General features: G+C 42.2%; 1 protein-coding gene across 1 annotated transcript; it reads right to left on the bottom strand.

Moving 5' to 3' along the window:
• Window positions 1-2,603: 2,603 nt before the first annotated feature.
• On the bottom strand, window positions 2,604-18,406 carry Nphs2 (NPHS2 stomatin family member, podocin). The gene is made up of 8 exons (XM_090340335.1): window positions 18,071-18,406; window positions 15,819-15,922; window positions 12,015-12,087; window positions 10,099-10,181; window positions 7,760-7,963; window positions 6,467-6,522; window positions 4,322-4,400; window positions 2,604-3,098 (listed from the first exon to the last, which is right to left on the bottom strand). Exons 1-8 carry the CDS (start codon window positions 18,372-18,374, stop codon window positions 2,820-2,822), a joined length of 1,182 nt encoding a protein of 393 aa, XP_090196461.1. The 5' UTR covers window positions 18,375-18,406; the 3' UTR covers window positions 2,604-2,819.
• Window positions 18,407-18,438: the final 32 nt, after the last annotated feature.

Here is an 18,438-nt window from a genome sequence, read left to right as displayed (position 1 = left end):
ATACAAATCATCCCAAATCACAAGAGCCTTCCTTGTCCCTTATGATGTGTCAAACACTACATCAATCCATTGAGTAGAAGGTTTGGTGTCAATGCTAGACCTGTTTCCACTACTATTGGGTCAGAATGAGGTCTTTGCAGTGGTTTGATTACAAGCACAGGAACCTACCATTGCCAACTCAACTTTTTGAAAGGGGGAATCAACTGTGGTCTGGTTACTTGTATGGTACTTTGTAGTGCACAATTTCACATCTTATTTGCACTAGCTTTCCATCACTACAGTGAAATATTAGAGGTGAATTAATTTATCAAGAGAAAAGATTTATTTGGTTCACAATTCTGAAGATTTCAATCCATGACTGAGCAACCCATGGCTTTGAAATCTGATAGTCAAAGAGCCTTGAGTTTGTGAGCCAGGAAGCAAAAGAGAAAGAACAGGAAGAAACCAGAGTACTACAACTCCTTCAAAAGCATACTGTACTAGACCCTAAGGTTCTGTCACCCCCCCAATGATTCCCACCCCTAGGATCAAATCTTAGGGAGCATGGACCTTAGGAAGACACTCATTCAAACCACAGCACTGGCACTTCCCAGCTGGAGATTAAGCACTCAGATCTTACCTGGGAAACCTGAATCTGCACTTACTTTCAAGTACTGCTACCAGTTCTGCTATAGGCCCCAAAACTCAAGAATAGTCTGCCCATTTCTAGAATCCTAAATAGTATCTTACCTGCCAGCAAGCATTTTGCCACATGAAGCAGGATAGACGAGATTCCAGTGACTCAAACTTGTAATCCTAGCTACTCAGGTGGATGAGATCTGAGGATCTGGTCAGGAAAGTCTATGAGACTCTTAAATCTCCAATTAACCATTTAAAAGCAAGAAATGGAGCTGTGATGGAGTGCTATCCTTTAGCAAAAAGCTGAGACAATTGTCTAGTCCCTGTGTTTGAGCACCTATACAATACACACACACACACACACACACACACACACACACACATTACAAGGATAGCTGTTACAGCCTACTGTCTAGAGCCTGTCTACCTTCAAAGCTGAAATGTTTGCTATTCAAGCCTGAACAGCACCTTGAGCTCATGAGAACTTCCCTGCCTTAGAAATGTGGTGAGCTATCAGAGCCTTTAGGCAATCTTTCATTTGGGATTGCTAAGCTAGTTTACCAACTTCCCTTTCTCCCACGGGGACTTCAAAAATTTGAGAGTAATCAGATAAATTGTGCCTGCAATTTAGGCACAGGATTGCAACTGAATATGATAACCACAGTGGTAAGGGCTGAGAGACAGTGCTGTGACAGTCACAAAGATCTCGTTTTAGGAGTAAAGAATTATCTAGTAGTCAGCCAGGCATGGCGGCTCACACCTGTCCTAGCTACTCAGAAGACTGAGATCTGAGGATCGCAGTTCAGGCCATGAGAGTCAATCTCCAATTAAGCACTAGAAAACTGGCAATGATGCTGTGTCTCCAGGGGTGGCAGACTTGAGCTGAATTGCTCAGGGACAGTGCTCAGGCCCAGAGTTCAAACCCCATGGCCAACCACCACCAACAACTAAAAGAATATTTAGTCAAAAGTGCTACATCCACTCCAGTGGAGTCTGTGCAGCATGAAGCAGAAAGAGCTTGAATGGCTGCCAGTCCTGATGTTCACACCAATGGTGATCAGGCCTCCTGGAGGTCCCTGGCAGAAACTGGGACATATGTGTGGAATTCTCATAATGCTGGGTGCTGGGGTTCTTTTAACACTCTTTTCATTTCTGATAGTTGATGGTATGGCAGTAATATTCTGTGCCAGCTACTGGCCTAAACAATTGATTGAGCGACTAGATGCTCCAGGAACTAAAAGTGCATGCCCGACTACTCTGGCGCAAGACACACCCACAGCAGCCTTGATGACCTCAATGCATTCTATTAATAATAAGACAGAATTAGAAACTAAAACAGAAAATATGATCTTTGAATTAGTAATAAATGTTTGCCTGAATATGCCTTTAATGCGTCTGCATTACTTGTGTAAATGTTGCAAGTACATAATGAATCACATGGGAAAGGATTAGAAGGGCTAGAGCACCGTGGTGTGCTCTAACTGAACAGCAACAATGGACTCTTAGGTTTAAGGTTTTACAATTCCTGGCACAGGGTAATAATTACTGACTCAGAAACAGAATCATAGGAAGAACTAGAATGGAACAAATGGTAAACAAAACTAATATTGATTAATGCCAAGGCGGATGACGCCTAACCACAATGTCTGACATATTAACCATAACTCCTTAGAAGGGAGGGAGAAGTTTCTTTTCTACTTAGAAAATGTACCCTGTAACCATTCTTAAACATGATTGTAATCTTTTGACCTTATGCCAACTGAAAGAAAATGCTCCTGCTTTGACTGTATATAATCTCACATTCTACAAGTAAAGCTTCGCAGCAGACTTCAAACCTCCCTTGCGTTTGTGTCTGTCTGTCATCGCCGAATCCATTCCTGACTTGTGAATCCAGACTTGGTCTCCCCGCACTCCCGCTGAGTCGGTCTGTAGCACAAAAGGATATTTGAAGTCTTCAGTCAAAATTGAACTACATTTAGACATAAAATTCTGTGCAGATGAGAATGTTGACCAAAGCTCTTTCCAGAAGTACTCTGATGAGATGACCTAAACCTGTTAGATTGCTTCTGTGTCATTACATCACTGCATCATACATCAGAGTGTTCCATTCAGGAACTGAAGAAGGGCAGAAAAGGAGGACCTAATATTGCCTCTCTCAGGGATGTGGCTTTACAAGGTGGGTCCCCTCAGGCACACTGCCTCTATAACATGGGAGAGTCTTTCTTTTGGGGATTTAGTGGTTCTACAGATTTGGGGGAACTTGGCAAGGGGATGCTTGCTTGAGTTCTGTTGCTAGGAGAAGACAGGAAATTTAGCATATCAAATGGCAAAGGTAAAACCACAGTGGAAGGTTTGTCTGTGGACAATGACTGCAAGGTGTGTAGATATCGAAGCTGGACAGCAGCTGGGGTGCCTGACAGAATCTCAGCTGCCATCCTTAGGGACTCAGAGGCTGCCTTTTCTCCTTCTGCAGCGATCATCTAGAAAACAGAAGAAAAGCAAAGTGATTGTGCTTTTTCACTCATGAAGGTTTTGTTCACTCACTATTCATTGTGATTCACCCAACAAGCACTGAGTATCTCTGAGGCAGCAATGGTGCTCAAGAGAACAAATTCAGTCAGTATCCTTTTAGAAGGATATGGAGCAGTATAGACAGTTATAGCAGTTATCAGTTGAATTTAGTTTGGCAGAGGCCATGACAAGTATAGAAAAGTGTTAGAGGAGTTATTAATGTATGGTAAGCTTGAAAAATAAGTTGAATTTTGCTATCTGGTATAAAAGCTGGCTAGTGTTCAGGAAAAGACATGGAACTGTGGATGAGTAAGTTCCAACTTGGTCCAAATAAACAGGAAGGGCATAGGGTCATAGCTGAAGTGGTGGAGTGCCTTTTCAGCAAGCAGGAGCCCTGCATTTAAAACTTAATACTGGGGGGGGGGGAAGAATAGCCAAGGGCCAGGCACTGTGGTTCACAGTGGGCTAAGAGGATCATGATTCATGGCTAATCTAGACGAAAGCATGAGGCACTATCGGAAAAAAAATAAAGCAAAAACATAAAGGGGGGTGCTCAAGGGAAACTTGGCTAACAAGCTCAAGGCTCTGAGTTTCAAGTCCCAAGACCCATCTCCTCAAAACAAATGGACAACTCAGTAGTTAAATGTCACCTGCAAACAGGCTGAGAGGACTAGGCTCAGTTAGCTTGAAACAGCTCTGCCAGAGAACACCTTCCTTTGCACTTTCTCTTAAGTATCCCAACACGACTGGATCTCTTGTGCGGTTAGGGATTTTTCCTTCACCTACTCTGTTCTTGGAGAGAAATACCCCTGCCCCTTCATTCCTTCACCTGTAACCTGTTCCTGTAACCTACTGGGAGCAGGTGACTGAGATTACTAAAGGAAAGATGCCTTCACAAGAAGAGGGTGGGAGGAGATGTTTTTAAGGAGAGAGAGAAGGCAGAGGCAGCCATTATTGGCACCAGCTTTGGAAGGAGAAAGAGGTATTTCACTAGAACAGAGTCTGTGACCCTTCTGGAAGCAATTTTAACCGAATGGTGGGGACTCAAGCCAGACTGCCCCCAGCACCGGGATGAATAGTAGGTAAGCAAGCAAAAGGGGAGTGTTCTCCAGCAGCAGCCCTGCCTTTAAGTTCTGTGGTGTTCCTCAAAGAAACACCTCATTGAAGGCTGGGGTGCTCAGTCCTGGCTCACCCGCACTTTGGCTTGTCTCTGTGCTTCGGCTTCCACAGCCAGGGAGTGCTGAAGCCCAGCCGGCAGCCTCAGATCCTTACTGAAAGAAAGAAACAGGCAGGTTGGTGTGGATGCTGACAGTCAGGGATTTCTGACAGCTTGCTGCCGTTCTACTACTTTTCCATGAGCAGCAAAAGGAATGTGCTGGGAAGAACATGCCGGGGGGGGGGGGGGGGGTATGCCTTAAACACAGGTGTGGCTTAGTGCAGGGACTACAGGGAGGTTCTCCTGTTCTCTTCACACACCTGTATTTGGTGTTTACAGGTGGTTGGCATTTCCCCCACTTAAGAGTCAATCTGCATCTCAACTGATTCATTTGAACAATGCAAAACAGCTTTGACTAGGCATAGAATTTATATCATGTGCTTAAGTTTAGAAAAGAACTAATTTTGAAGTATAAAATTGACCAAATAAGAACAGCTTAATATATTGCACAAAAGGTACCAAACTGGTTTTTTTGCCCTGATTGTAATGAATGCTTTTACAGTTTAGCAGTTCCTAAAAAGTAATAGAGGGACTGGAAGTTTGGCCTAGTGGTAGAGTGTTTGCCTAGCATGCACGAAGACCTAGGTTCGATTCCTTGGAACCACACATACAGAAAAAGCAGGAAGTGGTGCTATGGCTCATGTGGTAGAGCACTAGCCTTGAGAAAGCTCAAGGATAGTGCCTAGGCCCTGAGTTCAAATCCTAGGACTGGCAAAAAAAAGTTCTAGAGTTTACCATGCAGTCCAGTAATTCTACTCCTAGGAATATAGCCAAAAGAGTTGAAAATAATATTCATACAAAAATCTTGCAAATGAATGTACATTTCACACAAAAATCTTGTAAATGAATGTACACTGAAGTATTTTTCCTAACAGTCAAAAAGTGACTAAGCATGAATGGGTAAGTGTCTAGCCATACAAAGGAATATTACTTCATTTTTAAAAAATAATGAAGTTAGGCTGGGAGTTTGGCCTAGTAGTAGAGTGCTTGCCTAGCATGCATGAAGCTCTGGGTTCAATTCCTCAGTACCTCATACACAGAAAATGCCAGAAGTGGTGTTGTGACTCAGGTGGTAGAGTACTAGCTTTGAGAAAACTCAAGGACAGTGCCCAGGTCCTGAGTTCAGTCCCCAGGACTGGCTAAAAATAATAATAATAATGAAGTGCTGATCTATGCTATATCATGACTTTAAATCTTGAAGATATTGTGCTAAGTGGGAAAGAAGCCAGACACAAAAGGCTTCTTGCTATGATACTGTTTATGTGAAACGTGCAGAATAGGCAGATCCATGGAAAGAAACAGTGGTTTCCAGGGCTTTCAGCATGCTGGGGATAGAGAGTTCCTAAGTGTATGGTCATAATGGCTAATATGCTAGGACATCTAATAATTTTCCAGTAATGGGCTCTCAGTTTTTTCACTCAAGGCTGATATACTACCACATGAGCTTTGCTTTCATTTCTTACTTTTTGCTGGTTACTAGTAGCTAAGAAAGTGTCAGATTTGTCAGGCTATCTTCTTTGAACCTTGATCTTTAGATCTCAGCCTTCTGGGTAGCTAGAATTATAGATATAAGCCATGGCACCCAGCAACTGTACAGTTTTTAATGGCTAAAATTGTAGTTTCATGTCAACCTTTTTTTTTTTTCTTTTTTTTTTTTCTTTTTTTTTTTTGCAGGTCATGGGGCTTGAACTCGGCCTGGGTGCTCTCCCTGAGTTCTTCAGCTCAAGGCTACTGCCCAACTCTGAGCCAAGCCCCACTTCCCATTTTCTAGAATTAATTGGAGATAAGTCTCAAATCCTTTTGTGCCCATGCTAGCTTTGAACTTTGATCCTCAGATCTCAGCCTCCTGAGTAACTAGGATTACAGGCATGAGCCACCATGCCCCAGCTAAACATCATCTTTTTTTTTTAAAGGCTTTTTAATGCATAATGAAAAGAACCAAGAGTAGTTTGTCCAGTTTCTAACAGTGGTTGCATATTGGCTATGAGATGTTAGGTATTTTTTTTCTCTAAATTTGTGCTAGTATGGAAAGAGTACTCAAGATTTTTCTAGTAGAAACTTAAAATGAAACCAGATATCTTCCCTTATTGTACTATTCTTCTTGGTTATTTTCCTACCCACATTTCTGTTCTCTCCACTTTGATGCCCCAAATACAGGTCACTGAATCCAAGGCTATCTGTGGAGAGAAGAGTTGGGATGTCAGTGAGAAGCTCGGGTAGAAGAGCAATCCATGCCCAAGAGCCATACTTCTCTATTAAGAGCACTTCTAAGAGGATGCTACTTGCTTTCCTGTGTTGGTTAAGTTTCACAGTGTAGAGCTGTTTAGCTTTCAGAGTGCCACTCAGTAATCCTTTGTGGGACTAAAGACCACTGTTTGGTGGTAGGCTGAACAGTGGTCCCCAAAGATGTCCATATCCCCATCTCTACCACCCGTGTTAGCCCAAGAAGCACTTTGCAGATGAGATTAAGTCAAAGGCTCTTCAAATGAGGCTATCTAGATAAACAAGGTGGGCTCCAGATACAATCATGGGTGTATTTTAAGAGGAGGGCAGACTTGAAGGGGATTCCACAATGGAAGCATAGATGGAGTAGTGCATTGTGGAGATGGAGGGAGTAAAGAGGGACTGGGAAAGTGATAAGATGTTGACAAGGGCATGGGAATTGGTTCTTCTCCCAAAACTTCCTAGATTTCTGGATACTGCATTATTTTTAAAGTTAGTGGTAGTTCAGGTTGCCTAATGCAGTCATCATGCAGTTCCTTTGCTTCTTAGTGTCCTAGTATCTGAGGTTCTCCTTCCTATATCTGATTTACAACCTCCTGACCCTATTCTGGACTTAGGCACCCTGTGGTTTCAGTGATAGGGTCAGTCACTAGTGGTACACTGAACTGGGCAGCTGCCTGAAATTCTGCTTTTTTCCTGTGTTTTCTTCAGTGAGGCTACTTGGGGGGCAGGTTCCACTTTTCTCCCCTCCTTGAACTCCAATTTCCAGACCAAGTAAATCCAGACAAAAGATTAGAAAATCATGGAAGGCTGAGCAGCATCTTAACTTCTGAAATTCTTACTTTAAGCTATTATTACTTACTTTAAGCTATCATTACCTTCAGCTATCATTACTTAACTGCATATATTGTGCTAATCCACAGCTAGACTTTTAAGTCCCTAGGATGAATGTGCCATCATTTTTGTATATCAGCAGCCCCTCTACCCATCCCTGTCAGTTCCATCACTCCTGCCAGCAGCCACTCCTAACACATTACAGCAAGTGTGTACCTCACAGGGAGTATGGGGTAACTGTAGCAGTAGAGTTGAGAGGCTTAAATAGAGACTATAATTGATTCAGGGGCCAACTGGGAAACTTCCTAATTAACTATCTCCTAAGGGATGGCATCTTGAACCCTGAGTGTTAATTACCTTTACATCTTGGGCAATGCTCTTCCTCTCCAGAAGAATTTCAGTGAGGGAACGATGTGCTAGGAGGCGCTTCATGGTGGTTTGCACCAGGAACTGGATAGCTTTGGACACATGAGCAAGACTGCTTAGGAGAAGAGAGGCATTTTCCATTCGGTAGTAGCAGATGGCATCTATCTCCATTATAAACATGTCTTTAGTAACAATCTAGGCATAAAAAGAAATGTTTGGATAACAGGCTGGGGTTCTTGGATCCCTTCCCTATGTGGGAGGAGAGGAACTAAAGGTATTCAAAGTGACTTTTTTTTGGGGGGGGGGTTGGTTGTGGGGCTTGGACTCTGGGCCTGGGCGAGGTCCCTGAGCGCTTCAACTCAAGGCTACCGCCCTACCCCTGAAGCCACAGTGCCACTTCAGTTTTTTTAGTAGTTAATTGGAGATAAGAGTATCAGTCTTTAGTGCCCAGGCTGGCTTTGAACCTTGATCCTCAGATCTCAGCCTCTTGAGTATCTAGGATTATAGGTGTGAGCCACTGCACCCAGATCAAAGTGATTCTTTTTTTTATTAAAGAATTTATTAACGTTGATTTTTACATCATATTTTAAATGACAAGTTTAACAAACAAGTGTTCAAGAAGGGAATCTCTATTTACAATCACTGGGATTTAGTATTTAGAACTTAATAAAAAAAGTGATTCTTTTTTTTCAGAGAAGGTATATACCATGGAAAAATAATTAGCCTATCAATGTACATGTTATTTCTCATCTCTTTTGTTGTCCCTTGGTTATTCTCATATTGTTACAGTATCTTACCTTGTTATCTGGTATATTGTATATATGATTATTTATTTGAAATAGGAAAGGGAAGGGGGAAAACAAGATGAGGGGAGGGGGTGGGGGAGCGAAATGGGAACAAAAACATTAGAAGGGGTATCAATGTGTGTGTGAAGTAATGCACCCTCTATCCAGCAAATATAATTGTAACCCTTCTATTAATTACAATAAAAAAGTAAGCAACATATTTAAGAAAAAAAAAGAGATGACAAAGGCCCAGAAGGTAAAGGGTTTAGTATTTTTCTTTGGGAAATGTCTCATTTTAGAAGAGAATTCTATGCCTCAGTACCAATTCTGGCTTTTTTCTATGTATGTGGTACCAAGGAATAGAACCCAGGCCTTTGTGCATGCTAGGCAAGCACTCTACCCCTAGGCCAAACTCCCGGCTGCCTTGATTATTTTTGTGTGACCGTCTAATGATACAAATGTCAAATGGTCCTTGGCAGAAAAAAGGTTCGCCATCACTGTAAGAATGAATAATATCACATGATAGGTTATGTATCACATTTTATCTATTAGCCATCAGTGGGCTGCATCTCTTGTTTGGCTATTGTAAATAATGCTGTGAGGAATATGAATATTTCTTAGGATCCTGCCTTCAAGTCTTTGAAATTGCTAGGGTCTAAAGTAATAGTGTCTTTAATATTTTGCAAAGCTATCATGGAGATGGTGTCGCACCATCTTGTTCTCCCATCAGCAATGCACATGTTTCAATCACTCTTCATCCTCCTCCCTATTTGCTATTTTCTCTTTTTAAAAAATTGTGGTTGTAGTCAGGTTTGAACTCAGGACCTCACACTTGCTAGGCAGGTGCTGTACCACTTGAGCTATGCTCTCAGCTCTCTGTTGTGACTTGGTACACTAGCCCTAAATTTTTACTGGTTATGAAATGGTATGTTCTTATTTTAAGTTGCATTTAGCTAGTGGTGATATTGGACATATTTTCATGTGTTTGTTGGCCATTTGTATAACTTCTTTGGAGAAATTTCTCTTCAAATTTAATTGAATCTCCAGAGAAATAAAACCAATAGTGTGTATGTGCATGTATGTATGTGTATGTATGTGTGTGTATTTGTATGCGTGCGCACTAGTGCACTACCAGTTGAGCTATATCTCTGGTCCTGCTTTATTCAACGTTTACAGGCTTAAATTCTAATTCCATCTAGAAGGTACTTACAAAATAATATCCAGATGTGTTTAGCTAAATGTAGGCTAAATGATCATTTAGTAGATATATAAGGTTAACAATCATAAAGTTCTTCATTCATGTTTGGGTCAAGTCTTTGCTTTTTTTGTTGATATATATAAATTCTTTACATGTTTTGGATATTTACTCCTTATAACACACATGATTTACAAATATTTTTTGCCATTCCTTAGGTTGTCTTTGTCTGTTGTTTGTATCCTTCATACACAACTGTTTTTAATTCTGACATCTGTATCTTGAGCATTGTCATTTTCCCCTGGACCATGTAAATACAGAGGAAGCAGAGAGCATCATTATAACCTTACCTCATGAAAGGGTATCTCCAAGGTCTGGAGACGGAGGTCAACCTTGTAATAGGTATCCAGGCAGGGAAGAAAGAAGAACAGACCTAGAAGAATAGGAAAAGGTACAAGTGAGTAGCAAGTGTGAAGAGGGGTACTTTTTCAGAATCAGGCTGCACTCTGCATTGCATTTATTAGCCTGCCTAGTCATTGCAGCAGGAATGACTGGTGCATGCCATCACATCCATCTTCTTCCATTGATATGGGAGCTGTGTGCACTTTTCTGCCCAGGCTGGTTTAGAACTGTAGTCTCTTGATCTCCTCCCCTCCCCCAATGTAACTAGGATGACAGGCACATGCCATTCTGTCTAGTTTTTGTTGAGAAAGGGTCTCTGGAACTTCCTGCTTGCAGTTCTCCCTCAACTTCTTGAGTAGCTAGGATTATAGTAATGAGCCATTGGCACCCATTGGTACTGGGTTTGAACTTGTACTTGCAAGACAAACATTCTACCACTTAGTCATGCCCCCAGCCCTTTTTACTTTCATCATTTTAGTAGTCTTCTGTTTTTCTTTTTTGAATATTCTTATTATCTAAGTAGTTGTACAAAGGACTTGCTATTCTACAAAACCATTTATGAATATGGCATGTCTTGATCAGCGTCCCCCATTTTCAACATTCTCTACACCTTCCAATCCACCCCTTTCCTCACTTTTCTTAATCTTTAGGGTATGTATTGAGTTTTTTCCATTTAATAAAGCAGTTATGTATGTGATGCATCTTGATCTGTATCACCCTCCTTGACACGGAGATGTGTCAATTCTGAGGTATATGCAATTAATTTTTGCCCTGGTACTTTGTTGGGCCTTGACTTTGTTTTTTGAAAGAATTACACTATTTGAGCTCTATCTTCTTTTTTAATAGAATCTCCTGTTTATCCAGGTTTGGCCTGAGCGATGGTCTTCCTAGTTTCTTATGTAGCTGGGATGAGAGGATCATGCTACTATGCACAGATGTGTATTGCTTGAGATGGGTTCTTAACTTTTTGACTGCACTGACTCCAAATCACAGTCCTCCTGACTTCAGCCTTCTGAGTAGCTAGGATTACAGGCATGAGCCACCACACTCAATGAGGCAATGCTTCTTTTAGTACCTTCATAACTGACTTGTATCTCCAAATACAGCTATTAGACATTTTTACACTAACTATAATTCTTTGTGTGTGGGGGGGGTGTCATGGGGCTTGAACTCTGGGCACTGTCCTTATGCTCTTCAGCTCAAGGCTACCGCCCTATCCTTGAGCCAAGCTCCACTTTCCATTTTCCAGAGGTTAATTGGAGATAAGAGTCTCAGGTCTTTTTGTGCCTGGGCTGGCTTTGAACTGAGATCCAAAGATCTCAGCCTCCTGAGTAGCTAGGATTACAGGCATGAGCCACCACGCCCGGCTAACTAACTATACTTATATGTTTACCTCATAACCAGCTTGACTTTAAGAGAGGCCATGTCTGACCATCTTCATAAATTAGCACAGCGGGTCCGAAACTCAGGAATGAATCAATCTATGTCTTTTATTTCATTAGCTAAAGACCAACTTGTTACTTAGATACAGAATTTCCCTGATTTAATCTGGCCCATTGGAGTCTGGACTAGTTCATCTCTTCTCTGAGAAGTCACTTGACTCCAGTCACACCCAGTATCCTCAGAACACTGGTCCAGATGTGGCTCCCAAGCTGACTTGCTATTCCCATCAGCCTAGCACTGGTATCTAATACCACCCCCCACACCTATGTCCTAAAAGTTATAACTGGAGAGTCTCTTCCATGGTTCATAACATAATAAAGTAGCTTCATGTAATCTAAGATCTGTGTTATAAATGGATTGGAGACAATAGCAAATTAGGAATTGAGTGAGAGGTTGGTGAGCTGGAAAAAAAGTTTCTTACCAGGACCTTTGGCTCTTCCAGGAAGCAGGTGTCCCAGTCGGAATATAATTACTCTCTCATATTCTTGGACAACCTAAACAGAAATGTAATTCTTTTAAATCATAAAATAAAAAGTCTTCAAAGATCATTTTTTTTGGTGGGGGGACAGGCATGGGGCTTAAACCCAGGGCCTGGGCACTGTCCTTGGACATTTTTTATTCAAGGCTAGCACTCTGCCACTTGAGTCAAAGCACCACTTCCAGCCTTTTCTATGTATGTGATACAGAGGAATCAAATCCAGGGCTTTGTGCATACGAGAGCACTCTACCAGTAGGTTATGCTCCTGTCCCAAAGATCTTCATTTTAAGAATGAGCCTAAGTATCAGAAATAAATTGTTCTGAGAATTCAAAATAAATTTGTATTGCCACCTGATATTCTAAAGTCTAGATTTAGTACATGTAGACTTTCACAGAGAGACCAATGAAAAAGTATATAGTATTTTGGAGTCTATAGGTAGATTTTTGATTAAAGACTTGCTCTAAAACATGTTTTGAATTTGATTTCCCAAAAGCAAATCTTATGAGCTTTTTAATTTTATTTATTTATTTTTTTGTCAGTCCTGGGCTTGAGCTTGGGGCCTAAGCACTGTCCTTGGACTTTCTCAAGGCTAGAGCTCTATCACTTGAGCCTCAGCACCATTTCCAGCTTTTTTTTTCTATGTATATGGCACCAAGGAATCGAACCCGGGTGTTTGTGCATGCTAGGCAAGCACTCTACCACTAGGCCAAACTCCCGGCCCTTAAAAGAGCTTTTTTGAATTTCTATCTTTGCAGTGATTTAAGCATTGCTAGCTTTTCCATGTATCGCACACTAGCTATTGAACAAACAATGTGATCTTAGTAACACATATTTTGTTCCAAACTGCAATTTCTTCTAAGGCTACTTCAAAACGACCCAGTTGGACTTTAATTTGCCAGTTCTCATGCATCTTGAAATGTTGAGCACATCTGAAAATGGGTAGAGATGTTTTGAAATGACAAAAGGATTATATAGAATTCTCTGTGTAGTAGAATAGGAAAATGATTTCTGGTTCAATATTAGGATATGGATTCTGCTGCTAGATTATTTGATCTACTTACTTATATACCCAATAGACTATAATATAGATTTTTTTCTGTGCCTAAAAAACCACCTAACAGGTAGTTTTCAGTATATGTTGTTGAATGAATAAATAATTTGTGACCATAGGCAAGTCCATTTTCCTTCTTCATCTTTCACCTTAAAGCAACAATATAGATGATTCCAGATGAGAGCGTTTTGCAAACACTCTTTCAAAGTTATTTCCTTCCTTCCTTTTCTTTTTTTTCTTTGTATTTTTTTGCTTAAACTCAGGGCCTGAGCACTGTCCTTGGGCTTTCTCAAGGCTAGAGCTCTACCACTTGAGCCCCCGCACCACTTGCAGCTTTTTTCTATGTATGTATCACTGAGGAATCCAACCCAGGGCTTCATGCATGCGAGGAAAGCACTCTACCTCTAGGCCAAACTCTCAGCCCCCTCCTTTCTTTCTTTCCTTTTTTTTTTTTTTTTTTTTTTTTGCCAGTCCTGGGCTTGAGCTCAGGGCCTGAGCACTATCCTTGGACTTTCTCAAGGCTAGAGCTCTACCACTTGAGCCTCAGCACTATTTCTGGCTTTTTTCTATGTATGTGGTACTGAGGAATCAAACCCGGGTCTTTGTACATACTAGGCAAGCACTCTACCACTAGGCCAAACTCCCAGCCCCATTTTCTTTCCTTCTTTTTTTCCCCTCTTTTTGTGGTGTCAGTCCTGGGTCTTGAATTCAGAGCCTGGGACTTGAGCCATAGCTCCACTTCTGGCTTTTTTTGGTGGTTAATTGAAGTGTGTCATAGACTTTCCTGCCCAGGCTAGCTTTGAACCACAATCATCAGACCTCATACTTCAGAGTAGCTAGGATTACATGCATGAGCCATTAGCACACAGCTGAAAGTTGAATCTTGTCAAATATTGTTACAATACTGTTCCTGATAAGGAACATGCACCCTTTCAAAAAGTGCTTTGGCTCAACAGAAGATCAACTGTCGTAACTGCCACTTCCACCTAGGCCAACCAGGGGAGTATACTTCATCAACAGTAGACCAGTCAATGGTTCAAATATAACCTTCATTTGCATAGTGTACCATGTTTGGTGTAAAAATGAACCAACAGTTGACACCCTCATCCCCTTCCTATTCTGAACCTGGAAGACAATTTGCTAAGATAAATAAGCCAGATATAGAAAGATGAGTACTTCATACTCTTATGTGGGAATTGAAAAAAGGCTGAACTCATAGAAGCAGAAAGGAGAACTGGGCTTATGGGCTTATTGGGAAGAAGTTCAATAAAGGATAAAAGGTTCAATTATGTAGGATGAATGAGTTCTAAGGTAATTACAGCATGATGATTATATTATACTGTAAATTTGAAATTTGCTGAGATACTATCTTTAAGATTATCACCAAATAGTACCTATAAAATGGTACATATGAGTTTGGTGGTCATAGTCATTTCACAATACATATGTTATATAAAAGCATTATATGGAGACTGGGTAGTTCAGTAGTAGAGTGCTTACCTAATATGTGAAAGCTCTGGGTTAGGTTCATAGCACCACAAAAATAAAACACACTGTATAATTTCTACTTTTCAAGTATATCACTGGAAAAACTATAAAGAACTTGAAGAAAATGGAAAGTACCCACCAAAAATCCAAGACCAACTGGTTTCACTGGTGAATTCTGCCAAATACCTGATAAGAAATTATCAACTTCTCAAATTTTCCCCCCAAATAACAGAGCACACAGAAGTCTTTATGAGATATCGCTAAAGCTAGTATTACCCTGCTGCCAAAACAAGTTAGAGATGTCACAAGAAAACTATACAGTATATTTTATTAATATAGGTATAAAAATCTGTATGCCCTGTCTTTCCAGCCTATTTTTTTTTAATCGGTCATGGGGCTTGAACCCTGGGCTGAGGCACTGTCCTTGAACTCTTCAGTTCAAGGTTACTACTCACCACTTGAGCCACAGTGCCACTTCTGGTTTTCTGATAGTTAATTGGTCATAAGACTTATTGGGGCACAGACTTTCATGCCCTGGCTGGCTTTGAACCATGATCCTCAGATCTCAGCCTCCTGAGTAGCTAGGATTACAAGCCTGAGCCACCGCGCCCGGCATCCCCCAAAGTTTTATTTCTCCTATTAATTGTATATAGGCTGTCTCCCAATAAATACCCTGCGCTTCTGATTCTACCTCAGCATGTACTTTCTGAACTGGCATAGGGCTTTGTTTACTTCAGGGATTGGCATGTGTCATTGCCATGGGTGAATGTCCTTCATGAGCTATAGAAGTTGCCTGAGAAGTTTTCGTCTGTGTCAGGAGGGGATGAGTAGATGTCATGGTCTATTCTGGGCCAGTCTTTGGGTCACCAACTATGGATGAACTATATGTGACCCATTCCCTAAAGGCCCTCTCCATCTGATGGGTGATAACTGGGTCTCGGTAAATACACATGTGGCAAATGTATGAGTGGAGTCAGATTGGCCCAGAAGCATAGGGAAGGGATTTGCAGTCTGGAGGACTCCCAAAGTCTTCCTGGTGACATTTGAGCCAGGTCTTGAAGGAGTCAAAGCTTTCCTGGAGGGTAGGTAATATCATAGGCATTCCAGACTGAGCTACAGCAAGTAGTAATATACATGCCAAGAGTGGCCTGCTGTGGTCAGTAAGAGGCATCAGGAAATTATTTGTTAGCTCCTCATGAAAACTCACCTTTATGCAGAACCAGATGGAAAAAGGGAAAGTCAGGATGATGAAGAGCAGGGAAGTAAGGACAAGAAGCCACTCGAAGGCCCCTAAACCAGAAGACTTGATGCCTTAAAATAAAAAAAAAAAAAGAATTACATTGAAACTCTTCTATATTCACTGTATAGTCAGTACATATTTGATATCAGCATTTTAATAGTTTGGAGATGTTTCAGAAATATTGAAATGGAGCAGACATCAAAGTGCTCAGAGTTCTCAGGACTGAGAGTGTGGTCTGTGTGGCTGGTGGATGGAAGAGCAGGCTCTGGGGGAGGGCAGTCCCCGTGGTTCTCAGTTCTTTTTATTTATTTTTTCTGCCTATAGGGCTTGACCTCCAGGCTCTTCAGCTCAAGGCTACCATCCTACCCCTGGGCCTGGGTGTTGCCCCTGAGCTCTTCAGCTCAAGGCTACTGCCCTACCCCTAAGCCACAGCCCCACTTCCCATTTTCTAATGATTAATTAGTGCCTAGGCTAGCTTTGAACTGTGGTCCTTAGATCTCAGCCTCCTGAATAGCTAGGATTACAGATGTGAGCTGGATCTCAGTTCTGGCTCCATCATTTCATGTCCTCAGATGACATTTAGCAGGGCATAGGACTTCTTTAAATTAGTTTCTTCATCAGTACAATGAGATGGTTATACTTTCTAAGTGTTATAAGTAATGAGAGAGGGAGAGAGAGAGCTCATATCACATAATGCTAAAATCACATATATACATAAAGACGCTGTTCTGTGGAAAAAAGTGTTCAGAGTCTCACCTCCCATGAAATAATTTCCCCATCTTCTACCAGCTCTGAAGTCTAATTCCTCCACTAGAGTCCATTCATTGATTTTTATCTATGAAAATCATAGAATGTCATATATTTTAGTGTCTGCAAAAACAAGTGATAGTTGGTTGCAGAACATGCAGCAGGATAAATGAAATGGTACTAAGGACAGTTAACCTCAGGGATACAAAGTCTTGCAGTTTTTGCCTTGTTTACATTGTGTCCTCTTGGCTTAACAGAGTGCCTGCTCAATAAGTACTTACTGAATAAAGAAGGGAGGGAGGGAGGTGGGAGGAAAGAAAGGAAGAGGGAGGGAAGGAAGAGAGGGAGGGATAGAAGGAAAGGAAGGGAAGGGAAGGAAGGAAGCACAGGACCGTGAAAATTACTTAAATTGAATGGAAATCTGAGTGATAGAAATCACATATGAGACATGAAAAACTGATTCAAGGTATGAAAAAAACTGATTCACAGAGATCTAGAAAATGATTAAAAATTACAAAATGGTAAAAAGCTAAGAAAAATGAGTGCTGAGAGCTGAAGGCTCCTTTCCTTGCCTACCCTGCTTATGTGATCTGCTACTGCAGCATTGAACCCAGCATTAACACAGCCCCCATTGAAACTACATCCCCACTTATAGATTTCCTCAGCTTTCTATGAATTGGCATATACTGCATTGCTAGTAACAAGCGAATGTGAAAACATCATAGCCAAGCAGAAAGCTATGTATGTGACATGCAATTCCTTAATTTCCTTTCAATGTCTACCATCCCGGATTTCAGGTATAATGGATGTCTTCCATTCATTACATAAAGGAGTAATGGTCGATAACTTTGTTTCTAAGAATTGCTCCACCTGTGAAATGGACACTTTTTTTGTGCATTTTCCCCCTTTTGATCTGGTGTTCTTGTCTAGCTACAAGGAGTTAGCTGTAATTGAACATAATATTTCCCCCAAGTTTATCTCATTTTATTCTCACAACTGGCTCCAGGCTTTTCTTTCTTTGGCTCTGCTCTTTGGAAAGAATATTCCTCCAAAGAAACCATGAAATGCATTCAGCTAAGCCTGATGGATGGGGTGACAGGAGAAGGGGCCAGGGCTGCACAAAGCTTGGGGCTCATTTGCGTCTTATGTATCCATACGCCCTTCCCTCGACACAAATATCAACTCCGGCTCATTTGCACGTTGCGGGGTTCTGGGCCACGCTCCCTCTCACCTGCGTGCATGGCTGGCCCCGAGTCCCCAGGACATTTAACTGCTGTTATGTTTGTATTTCCTCTGATGCACTCTCGTCTTGCGGTGAACGTGGTTTGTCAGATCCTCACACTTCATTCCTGCAGTGTGCCCTGGCTTTGTCCCACAGGGGAGAGCCATTCTGCCACCTCTCCGGTCCCCCCCTAGAAAGGCGGAGCGACCCTCCCCGTGCTCTCCCCTCCCTGGTGCCCCACCTGCCCTACCTTCTTCAGGTCGCTCACTCTCCAGCAGCGCCATCACCTCCGTGCCCTCCTCACCAGAGCCCTGGACTTTGTCCACGTCCACCACGGTGGTGGCAGGGACTCGCAGGGCGGTGGGGGACTCCGCGGGGCTCCCAGCCCTCGCGGGGCTTCCAGCCCTCCCGGGGCTCCGCCGCTGGGGCCCCGCGTCCTGGCGCCCGTGCTCTCGGCCGCCCCTCTCGGCCTTGGATCTCTTGCCTCCCTTGGGGGAGGGTCTTCCACTTCTCCCCGGGGCTTCTCGGGAGTGGCTGCGCGCCCTCCTCTCCATGCTCACATGCGGGGAGGCAGCAGGCAGGCGAGGCTGGCAAAGTGCGGCCGGAGTGGGTGGCCCA

This window comes from Megascapheus bottae, chromosome 10, assembly GCF_031878675.1.
Source record: "Megascapheus bottae isolate mThoBot1 chromosome 10, mThoBot2.hap1, whole genome shotgun sequence".
Classification (NCBI taxonomy): domain Eukaryota; kingdom Metazoa; phylum Chordata; class Mammalia; order Rodentia; family Geomyidae; genus Megascapheus; species Megascapheus bottae.
This window is presented reverse-complemented; position numbering and strand designations above follow the sequence as displayed.